Raw genomic sequence first — 23,537 nt, 5'->3', positions numbered from 1 at the left:
ACACAATGCATTATCCGAATTCCTAGAATAATGCTTCCTCACCGTCGTGTGAATATTTCTCGTTGAATGAGCAACTGTAACTTGCCAGGAGATTCAGAGGTTTCACCGACTACCGTGAAGAACACATCGCACGGTTACTGTCTTGTACCTCTCATTCGAAAATATTCCTTTGCAGCTACGACAGTCTATAGAAAATTGCTGGCGTTTATATAATTACCGATGACGTGACAGTTTAACATTGGCGTGAAATCAAGGTAACTACTCAACTAATTGTGTCATAGAAAATAATTCCTTTTTCCTGACAATTAGTTCAGTATTTACATGGTAAAATCGTTTCATGATGAATAGGAGAATAGACAATTTACTGTGAAGTGAAAATTTGTGAATATATTTCTTGTTTCTTTGTGTACTCAAATGCACAGATATTTTATTCATTGGGGGTTTTACTGAAGTGAAGGGTTGGGTGAGGAGGAGAAAGGAGAAGGAATGCCAGGTAGGTTGTTTTGAGGTGAAGGGATGGTAGTGTGTCGACTGCCAAGGATCAGGGAATACCCAGATCGTTAGGCCAGGTAAGCATAGAAAACCCTTATCGCGAAAAAGGTTGGGAGTGCAAGGAGGCAATTAGATACAAAAGCCTGCTTTTTCTTTATTCACCCATCGCTGCATGAGGGACAGGGAGCAAAAGCCTTGTCAAAACGCCCTGTGGTGGCACTCCCTTCATTCCAAGAAGGTCCAGCTCGGGTGGGTCATTAGGGTGGAGAGAAGTTCAATCAAGTTTTGTGGGAGGGGGGAAGAAGGCGGTGAATGACGAATAAGGAAGCTTTGTGGGAACATATAGATACTCTCAATGCTTGGGTCAGTAAAACGCTGAGGGAGAAAGAGAGAGAAAAGATGAGGGAAGTCCTCCCAGCTTGAGGGTATTTTTGTCACCCCGGAACATTCTTCCATCAGTCCCTCACGCAGAGCTGGACGAAAGAAAATAGGCGCCTCTTTCCTTCTTCCCTACCACCTATAACCCATACTTCTAAGATACTATTTTTTTGGATTTCCCACCAATCCAGGAGTAAAACCTCATCTGGTGCACTACCACGCATCACATTTACCCATCCATCACTAAGGAAACATCCTCAGTGAGGGAATGGGGCTCCGCGGTAGGAAAAAAAATAGCGGCTCTTCTAGCTCTACCTCCGAAGCGGCGTTGGGTTCTTTGACACGTCGCTAATTATCCCATTGTTATATTTCAAAACCCATAAGACTTGATTTTTTTAATTGCAGGATATAAGCTCCCAGAATATTCGTAAGATTTGCCTTGAATGCTAGAATCTTGTAAAAATCACAAAAGTAATACTCATCTCTTCTCACTTCACCTACAGCTGTTCCATTATTAACGTTTAATAACTTATCCTTCTATAGACACTGCAAAGATATACATAATATATGGTTGGACGCAGTGAAGCAAAATTATATCATATGGGCGTACACGAATTTTATTCGGTCCTCATTTTTAGCATTTAGATACATATAAATATAAACATTAAAAAGCGGAGTTTGTCCAGCACTGCACATCAGAAAAATATTTCAAACAACCATTACAGAAGAAATTAAAACTTTTATTCGAAAATAACAGACAAAGGGAACTGAAATAGAGAGCATTACGGCAACAAATGGAAAAGAATGCAGCGTTCAAGATTTTTTGTTATAACTTCAAAAATAAGGGTTTAAATCTAGCAACACACGGTGAGAAATAAAGATAATAGATGTAATTACCATTTTCAATCAGAAAACTAGAAAACTCAGGTTAACTTTGAAAGATAATAGCAAAAGATGACGCTGCGGCGCCGTAAATCCATCGACGTAACTAATTTTGTAAATCCATATGAGGGTTAATAGTACAGGTGGAAGACATTTAATATTATGAGGTAATTTGTTGTATAGTTTAAAGTATACCGGGACTAGCCGCAGTGATAACTTTTACGGGAGTCACCCGCAATGCACAATCGTGCGAAAGATCCGCAGAGAAAGAATCATTCGCCTTGACCAGGATTCGAACCTGGATCCCCCGATTTCCGGTCGAGTGCTTCAGCCAGTTATGCTACCGAGGCGTCATTCTTCCCTGTGGATATTTTCGGACACTACAGAACAAGGTGTTGCTGGACTGCTGAGCATATGATGCCACAAACTTTTACGGGAGTCACCCGCAATGCACAATCGTGCGAAAGATCCACAGAGAAAAAATCATTGCAAAAGTTGCAAATTTTTTCGCTGCATTGGCTGCTTTCCGATGCAACAAATTTCCACGGGCCACCGTCCACACACAGCACTGTGAAATCCATAGAGATGTCTCGTTTGAAAGCAGCCTGAATTTCATGGTGCCGTGACGAGAACAGCGGGCAGCAAAAATTCGTCGCATCTGGAAGTAGCCTCAAGGTGGCACAGTGCATATTTCACGCCATACACAGCACACCGCCGGGCCGGATTGAAATGGGCGGCCGTCTGAAAGCGGCAAAAAGCGGTGATGCGCCATCTATGCCGTGAAACACACACGGAGCTACATTGAGGCAGCTTTCAGCCAAAACAATTTATTGTCAGCTGCCGTTCCCGGCAAAGCACTGTGAAATTCAGGCTGTGAAGTTTTTTTATGTTTTATCCAGAGTATGTTAAGGTTATTTTATTTTGATTAGGCAATGCAGTGTTGGGAAGTTTCCCTGAGGAATGAATTTGCAAAAATTTTCGAAATAGTGCAAATTAAAATTGCGCTAAGTGAGGCATGGGTGTATTTTGATCTTTTGTTCCATTGTGATGGCCTGGTGTTTCTTGGCACTACCTTTGTAAAAACTGTTATCACATTAGTGCATATATATAACTAAGCACCTGACCATATGACGGAGCACATATGACGCGCAGAAGGTGATTTTGATAGAACCGTACAGAGTAAAAACCAATGGCAAAAAATAGGAATGTGGATAGAAAAATAAAGAAGTTATCAAGAACAGGCATAAACCTAGAAGAGAAATTGAAATGGAGATTTTGCTTTGAAAAAGGAGAGCATCAAAGCGATATTGCATGTACGCTTAAGCTCAAGATGTCGACAGCTTCTTCTTACTTGAAATAAACCAGAAAAAAAAAACGAAAATCGTTGTTTTGGTAGAGTGGATTGCCACGGGGCAATCTTCCTCTTTTTGGTTTATTTTAAGTAAGAGGAACAAAATAAACATCTCCTAACATGAAAAGCTTAGAAATATCTTTTACAAATAGCATACTCAACTTCAATATACATGTACTCTTCTAAACCTCAGAAATTGAAATCTACCTTTTGGCCATTTCAAAAATCAATGAATGGTTTTAAAGTTTAATTTTAAAGGGTCTTTGTAATGCATGGATGTCATTCCCTCCCTCTAAAAAATTCAATGAAGTGCACCAATCAAATATGTTGCCCGTGACGAGATGAAGAAGAGGGCCGTTTTGCCGTTCTCATCGTTTTTCACCTGTTCTTCTTCACTCTTTTGACCGTTGAAGCTACACGCTTACGTTTAAACAATGTTTAGTGGTTCATTGTTGTAGCCGAATAAACAACAAGTAAAACGATATATGATACGACCCTATAGAGCTATGGCAGAATTTCATACAAATGCTTAACTTTCAGCGTTCTACCTTTTTTAGCGGCGATAGTAATCACGAGGGCTGCTTTCTGGTTAACATTAATTTTTGATACCAAGAGGGCAAATTCTCAGAGACTCTAAGGAACTATTAAACAACCCTCGTACGCACATATGTATATAAGTAGGTACAAAGTATTTGGTTACCATGAGAGAGTCTCCATGCGGACGGTGAGGAGATGCGGAGTTTGTCCGTTAGAGAAAGGCTGAGGGCAAGCAAGGGTTTCTCTCCCTCTGATGCATGCAAGTGTAAGGGAGGAGTACAAATATTCATATACAATACTTTCCTTAGCACGTACACAACAAGTTTTAACCCTTTGTTTTCAGCATGCAATATTTCCATATACATAAAATTCACTGTTGTGCCCATTTTCTAAAATATGTTTCACAGAATGTGAGGCGTTTCTAAGGTAATGCTTCACAAACGCTTGGCGTTCATCCAGCCATTCTCATGACTTGTGCCCTGTGAGTACCCCATGCACTGCATGCACATTTTGGTCCATAACTAGGGATGTTTCTCCTCATTTGGGATTTCATCATTCGTGCATGTTCCTCAGATTTGATGCATCATAAAACGCTGCTTCGGCTCCATCTTTTGGTAACTTCCTACACATCTTTGGTGTCACATCTTCTAAATATAGGAATGCATGCCATTTGGCTGTGGAATCTTGTTCTTTGGAAGCAATAGATTTCTTTCACTTCCAGTTTACATTCATTATGGCTTAATTCATCAATTACCACATCCATGTAACTACTGTTTACAGTAATTCATTTTACAGTAGCTAATCATTATTGGTAATTAGCATTAAACATTGGCATGTTGACCAACCCGTGAATCATGGAGTGAAAAGCAAAGAGCCTCAGGGAAAAACGATGCCTTTAACTCAATGGATTGCCTGGCCTGCGGAGGAACTTTTTTGAAAGATGGAAAATTGAAAAAGGTTCTTCTAAGACTAACTCTTCACTGACTAACAGTGTATCAAGTAGAATTATGACTCACAAATATGTAAATGAGTAAAAGGACTTGTTTCAAAGCACGGGAGGTGATACATATCAATACAGTGAAGCACAGAGGAAATTACTCACTTGACTGTGCACCTTCCACTCTTGATCTCCACCCATTTCATGGCATTTAGACAAACGAGGTGCAGCTCCTGATGCATCAAGACAAAACAGTTGGGCCAGGATCAACTCATTCTTGTCAGTTTGGAACCATATCTGCAAAAAGAACCATGTTTCAAAACTAATGCCAGATGTGGAGAATGCACAAGCACGTTATACGTTACATTTTAAGTGCGGACTAAAAGAAACATCATAAAATTACCATTAGAGTAACAAAATGTTTCCTCAAACATTATGAAAAATACAACTACTTAAGGAAATAATATGGCGGATAGATGCAAAATGCCAAAATTAAGGGTGGGCTGTTTTCAATATTTTGTCGGTTTTGATTCCAATTCAGTTCATGGCATCATTTCTCCATCCCATTCATGGGGGGATAATCGAGACCCAATTTATTTTGTTGTACAGAGGGCAGCTACATTCTAAAGACTGCAAATCTTTCTTTTGGTGCAATGCTCCCTTTGCCAGGGGAGGATAATTTATCTCTTGCCATCTTGCATTGCTTCCCCAAAAACGTGATGGAATACATTCACCACTCACAGTTTTTGTTTCCCTATTTTAATGTTTGTCTTCACTTCTTCATCACTACTGCATACTGATGATAATACTGAAACAAATTTTCAGTCATAAATTCATTTGTATAAGAACATTAAAAGTTTCATACAAGTCACTACACTCACAAGGTGACATCGCCAAAGTGTAAGGCACAGTTCGGAGTTTCATTTAAAATCCATAAATTGATATGAAAATAAAAAAATCGCTAAGTAACTAAATAAAACAAATGGGGATGAGTTGTAACAGTGATTTCAAAAATTAGAAGAGAGAAAAAAGTATTGCCAACACTGGGACTTGAACCCAGGACACCCACTACAGGTTAGGGGACTAGCACCCCAGACCACGCCACCACGGCTGTCGATAAGAGGTGGCGATCACTCAAGCGAAGTCATGCTGCGCAAAATCTTTACATGCGAATATCTCTCGAACCCGGGCCTATGGGGAAGAAAGCCGTGACACTTTTTCTACCTTACCTATATAGTTTCAGAAAATAACATCTGCATCCAGATCCCGAACATCACTTAGGGGATGTCTCCTTGTCAGTTCAGACTTAGAGTGCAGCTGATGATGAGGTCCTTTACAAAATGATGACTTGCTGAGCCAAAATGCAGTGTACACATTATAAGTTGTAACTTTTTAAAATCTTCGCTGCTTTATAAACAAATAATTCCAATACGATTCGAAACAAACTCTATATTTTGAAACTTAGAGCATAAAACCAACATCAAAAGCCACCATGATATCACAATTCCATTTATATCTACCACCACCACTCACTGAACCACCGCCATGAACTGCACCCACGTGGATCCTGAGTTCCGCCGTATTCCCCTCCTCCCGCTCTCTTCTCCTCTCGTAGGCGCCTCCCCTTATCTGCTTTCTCTTCCTTTCTCTGCTACACCGCCACCTTTCTTAGTCCCTCTCCCGATCCTTCCTTTAAACACGTCTGCCTCCTTCGACTCTCCATACACAACTCCCCGTTTTCCTTCACAACAATCCCCCCGTCCCTCACTACCATTGTCAGTTTTAAATTATATAAAAACAATATGGTGGCTTGTTTATGTTATGTTACAAAGTCTAAAGACAAAACATTTGATTCTTTTCTTATATGAAGAACTTTTATAATATCACGTCTGAATCTGTTGAATTTATTACTGTCCTTTAAGAATAACTTAACATTGCCATTTTTTGAAAATTCCTCCTCAAAGCCTTGCATGCATAACTTCGAATTGCAGGGCATCACCAATACCTATATTCCACATGTCTAGGAAACTGCCTAGCAATGGCATAATGAGTGGTGGGTGAAACTGCACAATTGTCATACCTGATTTTTCACCCTGACACAAGTTTTGAGGATGACGGCAGCTCCTTTGCTCTTGAGCACCTCCTTCTCACTCTGCATGCATAAATTTGTTCCAACGAGACGGAGCTGCAGAGACAAACATTATGAATTTAACACATTGATATATGACACTCACACTCCAGATAACGGTACATGTTAGGGGTGGTTGGGCATATCCCAGGGATACAAAGATCCACAAACACACTTCAATTCAAAAGCATTGGATCTGGATGGTACATTTCAGCATGCTCATCGCAGCACACCAGTAGGTCACAATTGTGGGTCTGCATGACCCTCCTATCAAACTCAATTGTATTGTATTCCTTGGTGGTACATATTACCCACCCATGATTCAAACTGTCCAAATTGAGATATTTCACAGCAGCTGTTAGATGAGGTTGCACTGCCCCTAGATCACTGACTTGATTGCCATACATTATAAATTAATTGGTAGGCTCTACAGCAGACACAAACAGGATTAGCAGAGAAAATTTTTTCCCAGGATGAATATGCGAAATTGATGCTCGCTCGAAATTACATGCGCAAAATAGATCATAGCTCTAATTTCTCCATTCTAACTAACACATCCCTGCTATTTATCCTTCCAATGCAAAATGATATTTCACGCTATTCCTCTGTTTATGTAACCACACGAAATTCACAAGGCCACTGAATAGGGTAGTTTCCATCATCTAAGGAAACGGAAGGCATTGATTACGATTCATTACCCACCACTAGTGCATTCATTATATACAAATTATTTGGTTTTAGATATCCCAGTTTAGACGAATGTTAATGGTCAATTTTAACTTCATTTGAAAAAGGCCAGATTGGCACCCGTGCGATGCCACTCCACGCGACATCACAGGGACCTACATTCAATACAAGTAATCAGGAATTTTATATCGTCTGAGATTACCAATGCATGCATGAGGCACAGAGCTCAGGGAAACATCCCTATAATAATCACCTATTAAAATTGCCTATGGTCAGAAAGTTCCCTTCGTTGGATAGGGTATTAATAATCCTTATTTAAGCCAAGCTACCTGCTAGCAGGGTACTCTTCTACCTGCTAGTAGCCTGCATCATAGCAGCGCTCATAGCCTTGCACCAAGGTGGCCTCACACAGTGGTCATTTAACCCTTTCTGCACGGCTGGACGTGAATTCACGTCCAGCGATTCCTAGCTAATGGCGGCCCGACGTGAATTCACGTCCCATACCCGGCGGCTTTGATAGCGGCACCACTGCGTCCAAGTCGTTCAGAGGGGCTCTTGCAGGCTCAAAGCCGTCAGTTACACTCCTATCATCGCTTGGGGAAGGTCAGTTCTTCTTGCTGGGGTGAATATTATGGTCGAAGACTCTTTCACTTGGAGGTACGTAAACATTTTTTTTCCTTGTTCTATTTCATTTTCTGTTGTAAATATGCGTGATTTGCCTTTTATTTACCTAATTGTGTGTTGATAAATGTGTTATGGGTATGTATTTTGATAATTAGGTTTATGTTTTTCAAGTAAAAAGAAAATGAAAATTTTCAGTTAATTTTTTTGTTGACTTTTACGGCGATAAATTGTCGTTATCCAAAATATTCTTCGAATATTCTTCACTAACTAGCGATGAAATACGGCGATGAAGCATTGAATGCATTTTTTATCATTTATTGTGCATAGATCCTATTTTTATTTAAAACACCCATGTACCATGCATTCATTATTTCTTCTTATTACTCCCTACACAAGATACTCCAGCAGCAAATAATCGATTGCAGAATTCAGGAGCTGTAAATATCCCGATCCTGTGTTTTGATCTTCTTTGTTTCCTTCGTCTCCCTTCAATTTGGGTGAGTTAATGAATCATTATGTTATACTTTTTTTGCTTCAAAATATTTTTTTGCGAAACGTAGCTACATATATTCTATTTTTGCTCAAGTAACATTTTCATTTATTTTATTTTTCAAATGACAGTTATGCACTCCTAAATTTTTATATTTAATCCTCGGACCAGTGCATTACAAATTCATGCATAAATTGTTAATTTTTCTTCGTAAACTCACACCTATTACTAGTAAGTATAAGCATATAATGCCTTCATTACTGAAGGTTGAAAGTGCTGTTGCTGTTATTTGTGATTAATTACCACTATCATAATGCTGGAAACAAAAAATAAGACACGATATCAAAGAACATTTTGGTATTCTTGTTAAAATTTTGCGGTACTCGCTTGCTGCGTAACAAAATATCTTTGTTCATTGCGAATGAAAATAACTTTGCGTTCTTGGTATCTGCATAATCAGGAAATCAAGAAAAAGAATTATCCGTGGAAGTGTTGTCATTCCTGTTAGAGATTTGGCTATTCAGGAAAGGATGTTTTGAAAGTTGGAGTTGAAGTGTCGCTAGCAATATCTTTAGTTGTCTACGACATTTCACTCTTTTCAGATAACTTTCACTCTCTCTGTATATTCTTTTGTTTGATCAATTGCCGGGGTGCCGCGCGACCTTCTTGGCCCTGCTTTCGGAAGATTCGCAGACACAAAGAGGGTTTATTGCCACGTGAAAAGCATTAGGGATGAGGGTGTTGGGGCGGAAGAACCCTCAAGCAGGACAGCGTCAGAGGATATTTTCTTATTATGAAGCAGAGTTCAATGGTCTACCGACTGGCTCGGGGATTCCCTCTGAGAATATTTCGGAATGCATGTCATCTCCCGGCGGTAAATAGCTCTGCCCATGCTCTGTGTAAAACGGGACGGCCGCTGGTCTCCGGGTACCTGCAGGTCCGACTCTTATAATCCTCCGCAGGCAAACACCCTACCCCGGCCTATGACAATGGGAGTGGAGTAGATCTGAGTTCTTCTTCGGCATTTAATAGCATAGCGATACAAGCTAAATGTTTTCTAATGAATGCTATATATACCATATTTAGAAAGTTTTTTTAAAATGATGGAAAATGACACCAAACTCGCCATAGTTTTTTAAAAATAAACAAAGATCATTTTGCTATATTCGCTAATTTATTCATTCATCGTTGAAACAATATGTTACTAAAATCAGGTCTTTCTTTTTTGAATCGAGATCTTATAAATAGTGGAAAATTGTATTATTATCCATCGTACTATGCTTTCATTTATCATGTTTCAGAATGGTTAAAACTCGGGGAGGAAAAAAAAGAGGTGTGGAGCAATCCACCCTAAGGGAGAGTCCTCAACCCTCAACTTCTCAAGTCAGTCCCCTGCGTACTCCTGATCCTCAGGATATTACGGAGGACATTCCTCCACTGGAGGACATTCCTACACCGAAGTCGAGGAGAATGGCAGCTTCGGGAGTAATAACCTCCACGGAGGAACTCCGGAGGCTGCTAGAAGAGGAAGATGATAGTGACGAAGACGATAGTACCTTCTCCGGTGAAACGGATTACAGCGGGAGTGATGACGATGATTCGGAGGAGGAAGAGGATCCCTTGCAGGGTAATGACTTACTATCCCCAGATTCAGGCCTCCCGAGCACCTCTTCGCAAGCCACCACTGCCAGACTAAGACAGACCAACTACACCTGGACTTCTGACAGACCGACAATAGACCCCATTCCATTTACCCAGACCCCTGGTATGACTGCTTCACCTCAAGGAGACCAACCCCCTGACCTGACTTTTTTAATCTTTTACTGACTGACAGTATCCTCGAATTGACTGTGAGAGAGACAAATAGATTTGCCGACGAGCTGAAGACGCAGAATGTAGCCCCGAAAGCAAGGATTGTTAAATGGAAATCCTCGACAAAAGAGGAGTTCCTTATATTTTTAGGCGTCCTGTACCACATGGGAACAATCCGATTAAATAGGATATCGGACTTCTGGAGCAAGGACTTCCTATTTAACTTTCCTTGCTTTCGGGGATGCATGAGCCGTGACAGGTTCTCGGGTATTTTGCGAAAAACCCAGAACCTAGTCAGCCTCAGCCAAATGACCGACTATATAAAATTCGCCCCCTAATAGGCCTCTTTCATGACTCAATAAGTAATGCCGTGACTCCGACGCAAAAACTCTGCATTGATGAGTCTACGCTTCTCTGGAGGGGGCGACTTGTTTTCCGAATGTTTTTGAAGAGGAAGAAACATAAATACGGAATCAAAATTTATATGCTAACGGAACCTTCCGGTTTAGTTCTCAGATTTATCGTTTACACAGGATCTAGTGATGCTGATGTAGGAGGCCGAGGCCATGTTGACACTGTTGTGAATAAACTAATGGAGGGTCACCTTGATGCTGGCCATTCATTATTTATGGATAACTATTACAACAGTGTCAATTTGGCCCATCAACTACTGGAGCGGAAGACCTATTGTACCGGAACTTTGAGAACTAACCGGAAGGGTAATCCTCCCCAAATTAATTCAAAAAAATTAAAGAAGGGGGAAGTTGTGAATGCCTAAACTGATGACGGTGTCTGCATCATGAAGTGGAAAGACAAGAGAGAAGTACTGATGATCAGTTCGCAGTATAGCGGTGAAATGATCAAAGTTCCCCACCGAAGGGGAGGGGGAACCATACCCAAACCTGAGGCAATTGCAAGATACAACGAGGCAATGGGGGGCATTGATCACACTGATCAGGGGCCGTATTCTGTAACTCCAAACCGATCGGTGCGGCATCGATTCGTCGGGTGCGACGTCACACCGACTCCAGGTAAGAAGTCGTGCGATTCTGTACGAACCTGATCGGTGCGGCACCGATGAGAGGACGGGAGATCGTCGGTAGCTGTACCGACAGCAAAAAGGTGTCGATAAGGCCACCGACTAGTGGGTTTCATGAACTCCCCGGTGCGCATTGCACGTTTTATTTTGTTTTTACCTCATCACCGAGTAAATAATGAGGTTTTCTGCAATGTTATCTTTTTCTGCCCCTTCGAATACGCCTCTATAATTCAGTGTGTCATCATCTATATTAATTACCTTGACAGAAATATAAGATAATGGTTAATAAACATGAGGTTTGCTAACATATAACAGGGTTCCCACTCTACCTGAACAATGAAATTCACAGCTTTTTCCAGGTTTTCACGGTTATTTTTCACGTTTTCACGGTTTTTTTAAGGTTTTCACAGTCTCAATTTTGCTAAATTCACGGTCCGTTAATAAGCCAACAATAAGAAAATCACTGGCCGTATATCAACAGAAAATTAACGTACGCGAAAAACGCCGTGAATGTTAACGCCGCAATGAAAAGTGATATCTGTTATGACGTGATCTATCGTTTCCAAAATTCAGGGCCGACTAAAGGACCAGCCCAACCGCGCTCTTGCCCGGACGCCGAATACCCTTCGGACCTTCTTCCGTCCGGACACTCGAGGTCCTTTTTTAATTCCTCGCTGACAATGAGAGATTGTTTTTTGCGCACGTTGTTATTACTGCACAGTAACCGAATTTCCCCCAATATTTCTTCTTTAACGGAAAATATTTTATTTAAATTGTTTATAGAATATAATAAATTGATTCTTTCTTATTCAGCGGAAAATATTTTATGAAAATTGTTAATAGAACATAATAAATCGAAAAACAATTTCATACACCGTATTAGCACGAATCTAAGACGAACACGATTCTAAGACTACCCTCCTTTTTTAGAACTCCACTAGGGGACAATTTTTCTTTATTAATAACGATACGATTACAAAATGAATGCGAAAAAACGATCAATGCTTAATTTTTTTTGGTGGATTGCCTATGTCCCAGGAAACGCAGGATTTTGGCGAGTAATTAAGAAATTCATTAAAGGTTTCAAAACAATATTTTAGATAATAACAGGAATAGTAGTACTTTATCAAGACACATACGTCATATTGTTGATTCGACCCATATCTCTTTCCAAATTCTGAATGTTTGCTCTCCACTCGGCATTTACACTGCTATTATGGATTTCAGTCAGATGTAAAAATTCTTATCCATCAAACACCATTTCCAGTACACGTATTCACGAGAGCAATGTGCATGTTGTGCCTAAAACAACCGCATTCGCCGGTGCAGTGACTGGTTGTGAGATGGATCACGAAGGCCAAAAATAGTCAATTACTTGAATTGTTCCTGTCTAATGAATATATTTTTAATACAATTGAGGTAGTGTGTAAAGCGTGAACAATGTTGCGTTAATCGTCAGCGGCACGCCCACCTGGATCTTCGCCTTCATATCTCTACTTGTTTTCTCCAGGTAGCTCACTCTACCCCCACCCCTACCGTCATGTGCTAGCGGACAACCCAAGGCGCTCTGCAATATTCACGCGCATCTAGCCCGGATTCTTTTCTTCATGTTCAATTATTTTCAGTCCATCTCTTAAAGTTCTCAATAGTTTCTTCGGAGGGGCCATGGTCGGAAGACGACTAAAATTAAACTAGTGAAAATGACTTTATTAAACCCACATGGAAAACACTCGGTGGTTCGAAGTCCAGCCACCCCGGAAAGTAGGGAACCACTCGTACGAGGTGAAGTTCGGAACTGATGCTATCGCGTACGGGGGTACGCAGAGCACACTGCAGAGGGCGAAGCGTGACCATAGGACTGCGCAATGAAATTTTTTACCCTAAAGATGCCCATTCTTTTCTAATTAGCGTAGCGCCAGATGATCAGATGAATTCGGATTGTTAGTAGGGAGAAACAAAAATCCTGAGAAGATATCCCTTCGTCAGTAACTCTGACAAGAGAGACTTATAGTATAGCTCGTAAATTGATAACTGATAACAACCTGATATCATGTTTTCGGAACAAAATGCCGAATTAACTGCCGTAAGCTCAGCTACGAGGATATCGCGTTTCGCCAAAAATCACCATCGTATTTTTCCATCTATTTCCTTGCTTAAAATACGTCATGTGTGATCTCGTTTTTTTTTAACGTGCAAATTACTAACATTTCAATCTAATAAAAGCATAATAGCAATTACTGAATATCATTGTTAGATACCTTTTGGGCTAATAGGTGATTCATGCAGCAGTTGACCTCCATAAACTGGGAACTTCGAAGCAGTTAGGCTGAAAAAGGTCAGTTGGTGAGAAGAGGGGGGAGCGCGAAACACGTTTCTATTGTTCTCGTGTAACTCGATATTTTTTTCGAAGCTAAGGTCTTCGTAATAAGATCCCTGCGCGAGCTGGGACCTGTTTTTATTTTGAAGAAGAGGAAAGTGTCAGAAGGGTGGAGGCGAATGGTGAATGGAGGGGGATAAAGGTTCTTGGGAAATGCGCTAATGTTACTTTCCCACGGCACTGAGCCTCTCCCAATGGTAGTTCCATCTCTTGGAGAGGATTCCAACTACGTGCTTGTTGTTATTAGCCATAAATGACACATTGTATTTATTTCGTCTCATTTTCGTCAAACGATGGATGCGGGAAAATTCTGCGTCGGAACCGCGATCTTCAAACGATCAATGCGAGAAACGATACTTCGGGGAACGATAGATGCGGGAAAAAATTAAATTGTCTATAAGGAACTTCATTTGGGACCAGAAACGGCGAACGATCAATGCGGGAACGATAGATCGAGGTTCCACCGTATAACTTTCTTTTGAAAGCGGCAGTGTAATGACTTCTTTTCTCTGCTATTGTAATACTCTGAAACCAAAACTGAATCGATCTCTCTAATCAGAGGCAAATCATGTTGCCTTCTTACCATTGCTCTGGGAAAAATGGAATGACTATGTAGCATAATTAATCGTAGAGAGCGTAACTTGGTGGAAATCCATAATATCACCAATACAAGGATCAAGGAAATAGCAAAGTTCTTGATCCTTGTATTCGTGAGACTATGTAGCAGTTTATATCGCGACGGCATTGAGGCTTTAACAACACAAACAAACAGCATTACCTTAGATAGCACAAAGCGGAGGAACTGGATCACCACCGACAGTAAATAACTCCACACAAACTTTCTGGTTGCGACGTAAAACTGGCAAGTTCCAGGTCGACGCATGCGACAATCGTGTAATGCTGTGTTGCCATAAGCGGAAATCTTCTCTCGTTTTCAGGGCCGCAATGCGCGAGAATTAGTAACGTCACGCCGAAAGCTCGCTGTCACCCGGTTCAAACGCAGGGAGCGTAATGTCCACAGCGCATGGCAGGTTGTCAAGACTAGCGGTCTTCCAGTCATAGGATTGAGGGTGTTGAATAAACGTTCAAATTTTTCGACACAATGGCCATCTAGATTTAGTTTCGAAAGTGGTCGCTGCAGCCAGTGGGAAGGCTAATTGGGTGGAAGGGGGACTAAGCAGTGACCGAGGGAGGGGAAACCAAGCCATTTGAGGAAAGTAAACGAGCTGATGAGAAGTGGTGTCATATTTCAGGAGAGGGAGAGAAAAGGCCTGCGCTGGGGAAAGATGTTTTTTTCTTCAGGCAACATTCGTTCCCACGCTTTTCTGACCTATGCGACCGCATGCAACGATGCTCGCCACAATGAATAGAAGTGCGCTAGCTACGAACGAAGATGAAAATCTCTGGGAAGGTATTATTATCAAGATTGAGAGATTTTTAAGGTTTTAAGACGAAATTCACGGCTATTTCCCGGTTTTTTCACGGTAGAGGAAATTCACGGCTAATTCACGGTTTTAAGGTTTTCACGGTTGAGTGGGAACCCTGATATAATGACTTTCTCTCATTTATGTTACCACTTTCACTCGCTTGTAATAGGCTTTATTTCTCTCTATCATCATTTATTTGCTCCTTTGACATAAAAAAAATATTTTTGATTAAATATGAGTTTTGCCGCAATGTTATCACTTTATATCACTCTGAATAGGCGACTGTTATTTCACTCAATCATCAATTTGGCGTTTCTCTCGGCATAGAAACAAGATCTTTTTATGTAAGTATGAAGTTTGCCACAACGGTATCAGTTTCTTTCATTTGTAACAGGCAACTATATTTCATTTCATCGTCAGCCATTGATTCCCTTGACGATAAAAGAAGATATTTGTTAATAAGTATGAGGTTTACCACAATACATATTATCATTTTCTCTCACTTGGAATGCGCAACTTATACATATGTATTTCACCCAATCACAATTTATTTACTTCCTCGTCATTACACTTCTTTTAATTACACCCAGCATCATATTTTTATAACAATTTCCTAACTTGTTCCTCTAATATGACATTTACATTTGAATCCTACGCTCACGTTCCATGGTATGTTATTTTCGTCTGCTACGGTGCCAATGGCATAACCTTCCGTTGATAACATTTAGACGGAACTTACTTAATGACAACTATATTACTAAATCATGAATAAATAGCATTATACGGAACCAATATTTAAAAAAAGAAACTACGATCTCAAGGATAGTTTCAATTATTCATTCCAGCAACAACAATCTCCATCACATACAAACTTTATTGTGATGTTGTAATATTGTTTCCTTCGATTCTGTAGGTACAGCATTACTACCATACATTATTTAAGCATTGTTAACAACTTATCCAATATCGATTATCTTAATCTAGCAATAAGTCGTAATTTCCGCAAATAAAAAGATTGAGAATGACGACAACAAACTGTGCCAATGAGTCTTCACTTGTTTTTACCCTTCTCATTGGTGGTAACACGTTAGATGACTTCTAACTTCGGATATATTCGTATTTTCCCTGTTTGGGAAGGAGAGGGAACCGTACCGACTGGTTTGATACCGACGACTATACTGAATCGCTGAATTAGCCGTCGTCGGTATGGAAACCGTCGTCGGTACGGAATGATGTGCTGTCGGTGGGCTGGGAAAGGAAACCGACCGGTGCAGTACCGACGAAATACAGAATACGGCCCCAGATGATGTCCTATTATCCAATTGAGCGAAAAACTCTGAAGTGGTACAGGAAGTTGGGCATTCACATCTTCCACCTTCTCCTCCTCAATAGCTATTATTTATATAAGAAATTACATCCCAGATATTCATTTTATGACTTTCGGCTTTCGGTAATCAAATCTTTACTTTCACCTGCTTTCACTCACCCTTCAGGCCCTTCCAGAGGCGTAGGCTTATCAAGGCATTTCCCTCACACCCTTCCAATTGATGAAAAAAGCAAGAGGGACAGAACGGTGCACAGAAGGTGCCGGGAATGCCCGAAGAATGGGATAAGAAAAGACACAACGTTCTTTTGCCCTGCTTGCGAGGGACACCCTCCCCTCTGCGTCGACACATGTTTCATGTCGTTCCATGAAAATATGCGATTGTAAATATTTGTACATAATAATTTCAACGATTAAAAGTGTATTTTTTTATTTGTGTATAATTAATATGTTTTCTTGCTCTGCAGTCTGATGAAGTTGTAATTTCTGTTCTATTTTTACGTTTTTCAATTTGTAAATAGTATTGTAAAAGGATTTTGTGTTTATTTGGAATTTGTGTGATTGCATTATCTGTATATTATTTATATGTTTAGTGCTATGTAAAAATAAATTATACTTGTTTCAAAAGTTTTTTTTTCATTTATAAATCCTGCTAGAAACTGTGTTAGTTCTTTCTGCAAAATGTCGTAACGAAATTTAAAAAAATATTAGATTCAAATGTCAAAATAGGATACAACATAGGTATTTCATTCTATTATTTCACAGAACATAAGAACGAGTGCGGGAAATAGCTATTTAGCCGTTGTAGTTTTAGCAGATCGCGTTTTTAGCAGAAAAATATCAGCATTTGCAAAATAATTACAAAATTGATAAAGTATGACTCTATGGAATTTTAAATCAAAATAAAAATAAGACTTCATATTGCATTACTATATTTGAAAGGCTTTGCATTTTTTCCCAGCATTAGGGGTAGCTAAAAACTTAAGAGAGATATATGGTTGTAAAGGGGCATTGATACCACCCTGCATAACTCAAAGCGGCCTCAAGCGTAAGGCTGAGGACGTGAATTCACGTCCGTTGAAAAAATTTAAATTTTTAGCATTAAATTTTTTTTTTTAATTCCTGAAGAATAATTGTTTCTTAGGTACAGTATTACTGAAAAACTCAAAAAAATGCATTCAATCAGGGAAAAGCCATACAAAAAATAGCCTCACCGTTGAAAGGGTTAAAAATCTAAATGCATGAAATACATACTCCAGGAGTAATAATCTTTCGATTTAAGCAATAAAAAAATAATAGGAAACTGCCCTATCATTATTATATCACCCTTAATTATAGGCATGCACTGCAACTTCTCAACGTTCATAATTTACATTTTTCTCTTAGGAAATGCATAGTCTCTTTAGGCAGACATTTGCAAGGTTTCTAAGCCCTAACTTTTGTAATATTTTGTTATTAATTTTAATTACTTACCAAAATACTTAAATAGTATTACCACAAACAGATGTATAAAATTTGAAAGTATTATATGGTCTCAATGAATATTTGAAATATAATAAAAGATAGGTATAAATGAAGTCACGTAACCGCTCTAAAAGTATGACCCCAAGAGGATTTTGATTGATTGTGTTAATAGCTTTGCTCTAAATATAGTGCACTGTAAATATGCACTTGAATGGACAAATATTAGAAAGATCTAAAATCAGGGATTCAATCTCCATTCAGAAAAGAAAATATACTGTCGTTTCATCCATCCATAAATAGATAAACCAGTGCATTATCAATTTTTATCACTATTTTAAATACGTACCTGGAATTGAGCAACATAGTTCCTCTTCCTGGAATGCCATGGCTGAAAGTTGACCCCAGACAAATCACCTCCCATCACACCAGCCGACCTCCACTTCTTCTGCTTGCGTCGAATGCGCTCCGCCTTCTCGGCAGCTGCATCACCTTGGGCAGGACTGTTTGAGGAGGCTGGCAGGGGCAACTCGGGGTACACATTTTCCAAATACCAGGAGAAGGGGTGGCATTTTAGACTTTTCCGCAGGGCAACTCGACTCGACACATCTCCATAGGGAACAGTGCGAGCATCTGGCCGCTCACGGAAAAAGTAGTCCTGTCGTTTCATCGAGAAAGAAAGATAATTAAAGAATGAAGAGCACTCAACTTATATTAGGGTGTAAACATATCACCAGGATAGAGTAAAGATAGAGGGGCAGACTGGCTGCCATTTTTGAAGTCATGTGGCCCGGATGATGGACACAGGCAAACAAGGGGCAGGTTTGAATGTGATACCACGCTAACACATTCGTTAGATGTAGAAATACTGAAAGAAAGACTTCATTTCTTTGTCTTTTTTGCAGTAAAGCATGATGCATACTACTAACAGCAGATAAAGTTTATTGAACTTTTACCCTGTTTATAATCTGAATCCTGAAAATAAATTACAAATCATCATCTTTTCTGATGATACTGCGACCATTCACTGTAGTTCTTACTCCACACAGTTGGGAATCTGAAATTTCATTCTCGTGATTAAATTCAAAGTTTAACAAGTTAGGGGTGAAGAAGGAACCATTGCAGTTTTCACATCACTTTCTCTCTAAGAAAGTCTTTCCTTTTTCATTAAACTCACAACCTATCAAAATATATTGGCAAGTTTAACAGCAATTTACCAATCAGTAGACTTTAATTTTGTCTGCATGCATTAACACCTATAAACATTTAACAAAGGTATTAGATTTGAAGTAACAGTTCACGCAAAAACTATTTTTTTATCCCTCAAGCATTACATTATGATTGAACATTAAGAGCACAAGTAGGACCTGGTCATTTAAATACATGGACCAACTTCAAAGGTTAGAATAGAGGACAAAAAGCCAACCTCAAGGTCCAACATTCTTTCGCAAAAGCCCGCAAGGAATACCCTTTTCCACACAAGTTCAGAGTTGTTGGAGAGAGAGGATCTGTGCACCTTGTACTCATCCATCCAGACGTGGGCGACCCTCAGAGAGTTTCGAGTCATGGTGTCTTCTCCCCTGGGGGAGCCATAGGGACGGCGACGACGGAAAACGTGGCCCACCCGAGAGCAGGGAACTATCTCAAGACTCCCTCCACACATCCACACCTGGAAAATAGGAAATGATGCAAATACGTACGTATTGAGGAGAAAGGCGTTCATCTGTTCACAGTCTCCCTAATTTCAGTGACGAGTATGAAACCATTGACTCAAAACCTTAGCTACCTTGTATATGAAAGTTACAGTATAATTTTTTGCTATTTTATCCTAATTGACATTACATAATTAAACACTGTGAGTTCAACATGGTGGAGTTACTTGATGTATTGTTTTTGGCAAAAAAAATCCGAATAAAAGAATTATAGCTAAGCTAATAGTCAATTAATAGTTTTGATTCAAAGATGTGCAAGACATTTATTGAGCAATAAATTAAACAATTAGAATGAGAAAAGCACAACCCATTGAACGGCGTTGCTTATGGCAAGATGGGGGAACTAGAAAGTTGCAACCGCACAGTAAGATAAAGAGGTCACCTGCTCAGGTGCGATTTCATCTCCAACACTATCCTCACCTTCAGCTTCACCTTATTGCCTATATAAAATGGTTTCAGCAATAACAACTTCATTGTTTTTATTGGTCCAAATTACAGTCGATATTTTCGAACTCTTCATGGCTTGTTGTATGGTACAATTTAGAGTTGATTTCGCCATCAGATGCTGCTGTAATGTTGAAAACTGCGTTGGAATGCATGAAACCACAATGAAAAAAGCTCGTTCGTAATAGGCCCCTTGGAGTTCTTTGACAGGCGACATCTGGCCAGCATTCAGCCAGAAACATAATTGCTTGCAGTGTGTTCACCTATGAGCCTACTTCATTGGCAGTGGATGATGATCAGAAGGTTTTCTTGTAAAGATTCTAGAATATTGTATATGTACTAATTTCCCACGGAAAGGTGTTTTCAAACTTTTAATTATTCCCATAACCATTGGTCGCACCTAGGATGTTGTGCTTGGAGGCAGAAATTCCAACTGATTATTTTTTAACTCACTTTAGCAATTAGCATGTGCCATACAATTACATAGTTAGTAGTTTAAATACCAGAATTTTAATTCACAATGCGGTAATTTCACCAATGGGAGACTAAAGGGTTTCTTTACTAATTTTAAAAGAAAAAGGTATGTATTCCTCTCCTCTCAAGGTCATTGGATAACTCCCGTTGGGTGGGTGGGTGCAGCGAGAGAGAGAGAGAGAGACAGCACACCACCCACCCCACTAACTCACTCACTCCAGTATTGGCCCCTCGTGCCCACGCCAACAATCCCCACCCCACCCCTGTTTCTTCTCGTTCCACGAGCCCAGGGAAGAGCAAAGGATATAAAAGGCCACGAGTAAAGAGTTCAAGGCAGTTGAATCATGTAATCACTCCTGTAATGAAAACTCACTGGGAGAACTTTGCCGCTTTCCTCATTGACTAAGAAAACCCAACAACTCCAAACCATACTGATATAACAATAAGCACACCCTCCCTTGTAGAGAAGGACCGTGTAATTGAATGCCATTACATCAACCAATAAGCAACTGAAATCCACAACAGAGTTATTTAAATAATGATGCACAACTGTTGAGATAACTCACTCCATCATAACCTACCTCTGCAATTCCCCACGTTTCATTTGTAATTTCCATCACAATTCTTCTCTGGGGTAAAATTATTAACTACAATACATATTCTTGAGCAGCTCATAATTATTTTAAGGGACATGGAGAGGAGGAGAAAAATTCCTATCTGGACCACATTCACTGAAATTGAAGGCTCAAAGTGAGCTTTTTCCAAAATTGCATATTATGTAATTCTTTGGTGGTGCCACCAGTAACCTATGAAGACACCTACGGACCAAACATTCTGGTGCACAATTTGCTTGTCCATCAGCAATGGAGAGGAGGGTCGGGGAAATAGTAACATGTAGATGAACCCACATCTTCATAACAGCTTGGCACTTAATTTACTATACTGGTCCCCTATTCATTTAGAACTGAAGACAGGCCCTCTTCATTTTTACCCTCACAGTATCAAAGAAAAATTATCAATTTCATTGGCAGGCCATTATCAATTACCAAAAAACAAGCAGCTTGAAAACCGGCTTGTAAAGAGGATTACAAAAGAATTATGTACCACCCATTGTCATAAGTGGAAGACAAGGAATTCAAAAAATTTATCAATTACCATTGAACATTATTCTTCTTCATGATAACCAAACTGTCGCTAGTCATCACGTAAACTAACAAGATAAACAAAAACGACTCACCCTGAAAGATATTTCCAGGTTCTCTCCACCCCAAATGTTCATGCCTTCATCATATTCACCCAACTCCACAAAATAAGACCGATCGATGGCAAACAGTCCTCCAGCCATTGTGGGAGACCTTCAAGAACGAAAGAATACGTGACTGGAAAAAATTGAAAGACCAGTTTTGCACTCATTCATCTCCTCATCAACATGTGTTCAACGAACATCTTTTCAAATTTGAGAGAAACAATATGTCCCCTCTTGGTCACTAAATACTTAGCTTGAGGAATTTTTTCCATGCCCTGTCACAAAATGATGACACCGAATGAAAGAAGTTTTCTCTATGTTACTCCCTAAACCAATTGCCATATTTATCTGAATATATAATCCCCCTTTTTTCCAAAAATGCCCTAGGTAAAAGTAATGGGGGGGGGGGGCCAATATTCAAATGCATTTTTAAATTTTTTCCCAAAACTGAAGCCTCAAAATTAGGGGGGGGGGGACTATGTTCGTTTCAAAGTGCGGCACTTTATCAGCCCCATCATGAGACATGATGAGGAAAAAGTTTTCTATCCACTCATGCAGATAGAAATTCTATCAATATTTAAGACTACATTATACATTTTTATCAATTCCAGCATTTAATGCATCAGTACTTCAATTATACTTAAAGAAAAAATTGTGGCAGAATAATAAATAATGCCACTGTCTGGCAAAAATTGTCTCATTAGTCAGTTGAAACTGCACGAAAAGACAGAACTCTAGTTTATGCACTGATATCAATTGATCCATCAATGATTGATCAGCAATTACTTTAAAATTCCAATTTTTATTTAAAATTACTACAGTTGATTTATGAAAACCCTTAAAAAATTTTCCTTTCAGTTAAGGCACATTATGCATCTTGTAAGTTTTTTCAAGTACATATATGCTGCCTAGAAAAGTGATACGCACAAGAGTTAACTTGTACGTGGCATACAATCATCCTCTGCATCTTGAAAAAGCCAACTGAGCATGCAAAATGAACATCTATTGAGCAGCCACAGTCATGGGGAAATTTCATAATTGCTGCTGCAGTGCTCAACTCCCCTTGAATGCACCCCCGATTGTCCCCCCACCCCCTAAAATGCAACATAACCTTCTCTTAGAAGTCCCGCTGAGCACAGAAGCAGACATCTTGCCATATTCCCAAGACAGAGAAATCAATTGGGTGCTTGAGAGGGGCTTTTGGATTGCCTGGCACCAGCAAATTAGGCTCTTAGAACTTATATTTGAACTCACAGCAATCAGCGACAAGTTCTCAAACATATACCCGTCAAAAAGACTGCCCCAAATAATGACCGAGCACTCGAAAAGTAGGGGTCAAATTCATGGGAAGTGTTGTCATTTTGGTCGCTCTTGCTTGTTATTTGAAATCGTGGCTGCTCCGAGAGCCTAGTCAGCCCCACATGGGCTGGACGCAGGAGGACCTAAGGGGAGTCAAACAGCAGACGGGAACATATGGGCACTGAGTCCACATCTGCATTTTCTGTAATGTGTTTAACTATGTACTGTGAAAATAAAGAAGCACCACTTACTCCGGCAACCAAACAGGGAGATTCCAGAGCTATAGCACTCTCTCCTGCATTCAGAGCAAGTAAGCATTCTGAGCCTTCACTAAGCATGAGAACGGACTGCTAAGTAGCACGTTCTCAGCCTCGCAAAATGGAGAAAGCTGTTTAAGTGCAATGGTGGAGCTTTTG

General features: G+C 39.8%; 1 protein-coding gene across 3 annotated transcripts in view; it reads right to left on the bottom strand.

Annotated features, from left to right (window-relative positions):
* Nucleotides 1-23,537, bottom strand: part of LOC124164579 (polypeptide N-acetylgalactosaminyltransferase 35A-like) — a 43,560-nt gene that overhangs the window by 3,841 nt on the left and 16,182 nt on the right. For 2 of the 3 annotated variants that reach the window (XM_046541976.1, XM_046541975.1), the window contains exons 6-10: nt 21,814-21,931; nt 19,463-19,615; nt 18,296-18,604; nt 6,658-6,762; nt 4,743-4,874 (exon numbers count right to left, since the gene is read on the bottom strand). In XM_046541976.1, the coding sequence (XP_046397932.1) occupies nt 4,743-4,874; nt 6,658-6,762; nt 18,296-18,604; nt 19,463-19,615; nt 21,814-21,931 (817 nt within the window). Of the gene's footprint in view, nt 1-4,742; nt 4,875-5,318; nt 5,386-6,657; nt 6,763-18,295; nt 18,605-19,462; nt 19,616-21,813; nt 21,932-23,537 lie in introns of those variants that run through there. The other variant, XM_046541977.1, reaches the window with a different exon arrangement.

This window comes from Ischnura elegans, chromosome 8 (genome assembly GCF_921293095.1).
Source record: "Ischnura elegans chromosome 8, ioIscEleg1.1, whole genome shotgun sequence".
NCBI classification, from domain to species: Eukaryota; Metazoa; Arthropoda; class Insecta; order Odonata; family Coenagrionidae; genus Ischnura; species Ischnura elegans.
Note: the sequence above shows the minus strand (reverse complement) of the source record. Positions and strands in the feature narration are given on the sequence as shown.